This window comes from Nestor notabilis, unplaced genomic scaffold, assembly GCF_000696875.1.
Source record: "Nestor notabilis isolate BGI_N333 unplaced genomic scaffold, ASM69687v1 scaffold16442, whole genome shotgun sequence".
Taxonomy (NCBI): domain Eukaryota; kingdom Metazoa; phylum Chordata; class Aves; order Psittaciformes; family Psittacidae; genus Nestor; species Nestor notabilis.
The window spans coordinates 492-6,685 of NW_009917237.1; the positions used below are offsets into that span (position 1 = coordinate 492).

Sequence of the window (6,194 nt, forward strand, 5' to 3'; positions counted from 1 at the left end):
TGCGAGGTGAGGGTGGGCTCGGTGGCCAGAGACCTCCACATGGTGCATGTGTGGCTGGAGGAGAGCAGAGGAGGGAAGGGAGGGAGTTTTGGCACCGGGTGCTGTCCTGGCAGGCATCAGATCCCTCCCTGACCCAAGGGTCATGTCACCCACCGCACCAAAACATGTCACCGTGTCACCACAGGACAGGAACCATTTGGTTTGTGTTGGAAGGGACCTTAGAGCTGCTCCAGCTCCAACCCCTGCCACAGGCAGGGACACCTTCCACTAGAGCAGGTTGCTCCCTGGCCTTGAACACTGCCAGGGATGGGGCAGCCACAACTACTCAAGGCTCAGCTGGGGGCTGGCACCGACTCACTCAGCAGCCTGGGAGGAGGTGACCTGCCCCGTAAGGCAGCTCTGAGCACCCCAAGGTGCCATGCTCAGCTCTCCAGAGCCAGCTTTGATGCACAGCAATTCCCCTCTGGAAGGCAGCTCCGGCAGCAAGCAGCCACGCTGCTCCACAGGGGAATTCCAGCTGGATCTGATTACTGGTGCGAGGAGCCAGAGATTAACCACAGCTTAGGCCAAAGCTGTGCCAAAGCCCAGGACCACGAGAGCACGTGCGGGTGCTGATCACAGTGAGGAGCAGGGCAGGACCTGTCAAAGGGCAGCGCACTGCCCAGTAGGCTGGACACCACCACGCTCTTGTGCTGGGAAGCCAGGATGTAAACGGTCTGCTGGGCAGCCTTCCGGATGTGCTCCTCATCCACCTCCTCCAGCTTGCTGTGGATGACGCTCATGATGTCAGGGACCTGGGGGATGAAGGGAGAGAGGCATCAGGCTGAGCAGTGGGACATCCAGTGTCCAGCTCTGGGCCCCTCACTGCAAGAGAGACATTGAGGTGCTGGAGCGGGGCCAGAGAAGGGCACCGGAGCTGGAGCATGGTCTGGAGCACAAGTGTGATGGGGAAGGGCTGAGGGACCTGGGGGTTTAGTGTGGAGAAGAGAAGGCTCAGGGGGGACCTGATCGCTCTCTGCAACTGCCTGACAGGAGGATGGAGCCAGGAGGGGGCTGGGCTCTGCTCCCAAGGAACAAGGGATGGGACAAGAGGAAATGGCCTCAAGCTGCCCCAGGGCAGGTTTAGCTGGAGCTGAGGAACAATTCCTTGCCCAGAGGGTGCTCAGGCATTGGAACAGGCTGCCCAGGGCAGGGCTGGAGTCACCGTCCCTGCAAGTGTTCACACCCCGGGTAGCCGAGGCCTCAGTGCCAGGGGTTAGTGGTGGCCTTGGCAGGGCTGGGAATGGTTGGACTGGATGAGCTTAAAGGTCCTTTCCACGCTGGTTGATTCCATGACTCTGATCCTATGACACACCAAGCACTCAGTGTCACCATCAGCCAGGACATGTGTGTCCCATCCCCTCAGGCAGCCCAGGCAGGTAATGGGACTTCAGGAGACAACATGGGTGGGCAGAACATCAGGCAGGGCCGTTATCTTCCCATCTGAGGGATGTCTCTGCTCACTGGGTGCATTTGGAACCAGTTCCAGACCTCTCTGGAGGTTGAGGATCCTTCCCCACCCTGGGGTCGAGGATGAAGGAGGCTACAGGGTATTCCAAGGGGTTAGAGGATGCAGCCAGGACAATCCTCCACCAGCCCCTGCCTCCTGGCAAGGCCCCTGTGCTGAGCCCCAGCCTCAGCACTGGAGCAGTGTGGGGAGCCCAGGGAGCAGAGCCCTCAGCAGAGCTGGGGCTGGACACAGGGAGATGCCTCAGCCCTGGAGGAGCTGCAAAACACACTGAGGCAAAGAGGAAGGTGAGGAACAGGACAGGCCCACAGCACATCCCTGCAGTGAAGAGCAGGGTCTGTCCCTCCAGCTCCCAGGCTCAGCATCAGCTCAGGTTCCAGGATCTGCGCTGGATCCGACCCTCGGGTGAATCATGGAAGTTGGAGCGATCCCATGTATTTGAGAAGGGGAAAGGGAGCAAGGGCTTGAGCAGAAGCTCTGGTGCAAGAGCAGGCTCAGGGAGCAGCCGCAGCCCTCGTGTTTCCCATTGCTGCAGGGGAAGGGAGAGCTCAGCCCAAAGGTGGGGATTAGACACAGAAGCCTCCTCCAGCACCTCTCAGCCCTGCACTTCCAGAGCAGGTTCCCAGACCCGGAGCCCCGGGGAGCAGGGAGCTTGGGAAGGTTTCCCAGGAGCCTCACCCCTCCTGAAATGAACTCCTCACCCTGAGCGAGAGCAGAGCGGGGCCACCAGAGCAGCCACCAAAGCTCCCCCAGTAGAGAGAGGGTGAGACATGGGAAAGGAGGAAGTGACAGTACCCAGAGAATCATCAGATAATGGAATGGTTTGGGATGGAAAGGACCTTAATCTCATCCAGTCCCAAACCCTGCCCCGGGCAGGGACACCTTCCACTAGAGCAGGTTGCTCCAAGCCCCTGCGTCCAACCTGGCCTTGGGGCAAGTTCCTCTTGCAACAGCCACAGCTGACACAGGGTTAAACACCTCCCTTCTCCCATCAGGGCTGGACCCTTCCCTGTGCTGGACATCACACTCCTGCCAAGGCCTTGAGCCTTCTGGAGCATCCTGGCCCATTCCAGAGGATCCTACCACTCCCAGCAAACCAGCATTGGAGCTGCCAGTGGGAATTTATGGGGCTACACTCAGGGGAGGCACCAAGACCCACCTGGAGCTGCCTCTCCCCTGCCCAAGGCCAAGAGTTGTACCTTCTCCTGCAGGACTGCTCCACGCTCCTTGAGCAGAGAGTTGATCATGACGGTGGCTGCTCGGGAGCAATTCCTGTCGGGATCCACCAGCCCCTCGAACAGGGCGAGCAGGAGGCTCATGAGCTGGTCCGGAGGGACGCGCTTCCCGACCACCTGCAGGGAGCACAGCGGGACATGAGCACCACATGTGGCTCCGTTGATGCCAAGGGCAGCAGGACAATGTCCCCCAGCTTGGGGTCCTGCTGGAGAGCACAGGCTGGTGGTGATGCTCTCGTGAGACCCCACTTGCAGCACTGCGGGCAGTTCTGGGGTCCCCAACATAAGAGGGACATGGTGCTGTTGGAGCAAGTCCAGAGGAGGCCATGAGGATGATCAGGTGCTGGAGCAGCTCTGCTCTGGAGCCAGGCTGAGAGAGCTGGACTGGGGCAGCTGGAGAAGAGAAGGCTCCTGAAGGGGACACCTTAGAGCAGCTCCAGTGCCTAAAGGGGCTCCAGGAAACCTGGAGAGGGGCTTTGGACAAGGGATGCAGGGATGGGATGAGGAGCTCCAGCGGGAAAAGGGAAGAGTTGGATGGGATCTTGGGAAGAAGTTCCTCACCATGAGGGTGGTGGGACACTGAAAGGGGTTGAAGGGAGAAGCTGTGGCTGCGCCCTCCCCGGCAGAGGTCACGACCAGGTGTCCCTGCCCGTGGTTTGGAACTGGAGGAGCTTTAAGGTCCTTTCCAATCCAAATCATCACAATTCTATGATTCTATAATGGAGGGGAGCAAGGGTCAGGCCATAGCCCTGAAGGAGGCAAGAGCCCACCTGCACCATGCTGCTTGTGAGCATGGCTGGATAACCTGGAGCTCAGGTTGTCCATCAGACCTGGGAACGGCCTCACCGAGCCACAGCCCAGCCAGGCACGAGTCCCTGTGTGCACAGACATCCCTGTTGGGGCACTGACACCCCATGAGGGGACCAGCAGCTTCCGTGTGGGGGTGAGAACCTCTGAGTACCCCAAGAGGTATCGCGTCCTCTGCAGGTCCCACTGCACACCCTGCAGAGCCCACGGCCACGCTGGGTTCACCCTGTACTTACCATGGCCATGTTGTTGCAGGTGTGGAAGAGGACGGTGAAGTCAGGCTCCTCCAGGCCTTTCTTCAGCACTTTCAGCCCCTCCACCATCTCATCCCGGTGATCCCGGGCAAAACCTGCATCCAAGAGGAGCAGTCATGGAGCAGCATTCCTCATATTCTGCACCCCAGAGGGACCTCTGCGTGCTGCAGAGCTCGGATTTGCCCCTGAGCTGGGCCAGCTTTCGGGAAGGAGCCAAGAAACACAAGGTGCTGCCAAGGGCCAGAAGAGCTTGTCCTGTTCTAGAGAGCAGGACCAGAGGATCTTAAAGGTCTTTTCCAACCTAGTTGATTCTATGAGACTGATTCCCACACAAGTTCTCCCCTGGTGCTGTGAGGGCTTCGCTTTCTCAGTGCCTCCATCTGAAGTGGAGGACTGACCTCTCCTGGAGAGAGGAGGAACGCCAGGCTCAAACCTGCTCCTGCCTGGAGAGCCTAAAGGGGCTGCAGGAGACCTGGAGAGGGGCTTTGGACAAGGGATGGAGGGACAGGACAAGGGGAATGGCTTTAACCTGCCAGAGGGGAGATTGAGATGAGCTCTGGGGCAGAAGCTCTTCCCTGGGAGGGTGCTGAGGCCCTGGCACAGGGTGCCCAGAGAAGCTGTGGCTGCCCCATCCCTGGCAGTGTCCAAGGCCAGGTTGGACACAGGGGCTTGGAGCAACCTGCTCTAGTGGGAGGTGTCCCTGCCCGTGGCAGGGGCTGGAGCTGGAGGAGCTTTAAGGTCCTTTCCCACCCAAACCATTCAAGGATTCCATGTTATCACGTGTGGAGGGATGGGATGTGCAACCCCCTGCCCTGCTGTGGAGAGGAGGGCACCAACCACCCCCCCGAGCAGCAAAACCCCCCTCCAGCACCCTGTGCCCACCCTCGTAGCAGAGCTGGATGTAGAGCAGGCAGTAGACACAGTCCACGGCGTGCAGGCGGACACTGCCCACTGAGTCGGAGCAGCGCGGGGAGAAGAGCGCCACGAGGACGCTGAGGTTGTAGAAGGGGATCACGGTCTGTGGGGACAAACAGGGTAACGCTGAGCAAGGAGAGCAGGGCAGAGCATCTCCCTGCGCCTGGGAAGCCCATCTCCTGGCCAGCACGGGGCGGGAGCAGGAGGAGCCCCAGGGAGCACGGGGGTCACTCACACTGACGTTGAGTTTGCTCAGGTAGAAGTCCAACAAGGCGGCGCTGACCTCCACCGCCCGCTGCCGCTCGTGGTCCTTGCTCGACTTGATCCAGGGGCCTAAATGCTGCAGGGGAGAGCACGAGGAAGGAGAGGAGCAGCTCAGCTGCTCTGCCCTGGGCAACCGAGGCGTCCTCCAGGCTGTAGGAACCACCACTGCGACCCAATAGCTCATCCTGGCTCATCCTCAGGACAACTCCGGGTCTTGGTGAGGCTGCGTGTGCATGTCCCCTGCTACTAGAGACCTCCTCACGAGCCATCAGCTGGCACCCTGGCAAGAGAAGGTGTGCCCAAAAGGGGACCCAAAGGTCCCTAAAGACCTTGCCTCAACCAGGCTGTGTACCCAGCATCTGCAGGAGGAGGATGAGGGTCACACCAGACCTCATGTCACATAGAGAAGATAGGACCCATCTCACTAAGGCCAGCTCTGGGTCCAAAGCCAGAGCTCTGGTTGGCAGATGGACCCCTCAGCTTCCCTGCTTCCCCCTGAAGAACCCACCAGAGCTGGGCTGCACCCACCGCAAACATGTCCTGCAGCCCATGGGGGGTCAGGTTCCTCTGCAGGAGGCTCTTCAGCAGGTCTTTGAGGGCACTCATGGTGTCACCATACAGTACCTAAGGAGAAAACATGGGTCAGAGGCTAGGCACGGGCAGCACCTCATCCCAGAGCCACGGGTGCATGCTCTCAATGCACCTATTCTCAGCCTGTAGGACCCTCCTGGGTGCTGGGTGCCAAGATGCAGCCACCTCCAGCTAAGGAGTAACAGGGACTGGAACCCAATGTGTAAAATCCACCTTACTGGAAGTGCTGGGAACAGGGTGGGAATTGGCACAGTGGTGGCCGTGACCTGTGCCAAGTGCCAGCACGCACCAGGGCTGAGCACGGATGCTTCAGGGCAGGCTTCCCACAGGGAATTTGGTTCTTCTCCCGTCTGGGGATAAATTCCAGAGAGCCAGGTTGGAATGAGCCCTGGGAACATGCTTATGGATTCCTTCCAGGATGTATTTTGGGATACAGAACTCCATGGTGCCATCAATACAGTGGAGGGAAGAGCTGTGATCCAGAGGGACCAGGACAGGCTGGAAGGTGGGAACCTCCTGAAGCTCAACCAGGCCAAGGGCAAGGTCCTGCCCCTGGGTCGGGGCAATCCCAGCACAAACACAGCCTGGGGGAGACTGGATGGAGCAGCCTGAGGAGACGGA

The 6,194-nt window shown here is 59.7% G+C and overlaps 1 protein-coding gene across 1 annotated transcript in view; it reads right to left on the reverse strand.

Moving 5' to 3' along the window:
• Positions 1 to 3: 3 nt before the first annotated feature.
• Positions 4 to 6,194, reverse strand: part of MROH1 (maestro heat-like repeat family member 1) — a gene marked incomplete at both ends in the record, with an annotated part of 15,937 nt that continues 9,746 nt past the window's right edge. Inside the window, 7 exons of the mRNA XM_010025001.1 lie at positions 4 to 54; positions 640 to 794; positions 2,707 to 2,859; positions 3,786 to 3,898; positions 4,686 to 4,821; positions 4,954 to 5,058; positions 5,511 to 5,606. Coding sequence (XP_010023303.1) covers positions 4 to 54; positions 640 to 794; positions 2,707 to 2,859; positions 3,786 to 3,898; positions 4,686 to 4,821; positions 4,954 to 5,058; positions 5,511 to 5,606 — 809 coding nt within the window. The remainder of the gene's footprint in view (positions 55 to 639; positions 795 to 2,706; positions 2,860 to 3,785; positions 3,899 to 4,685; positions 4,822 to 4,953; positions 5,059 to 5,510; positions 5,607 to 6,194) is intronic.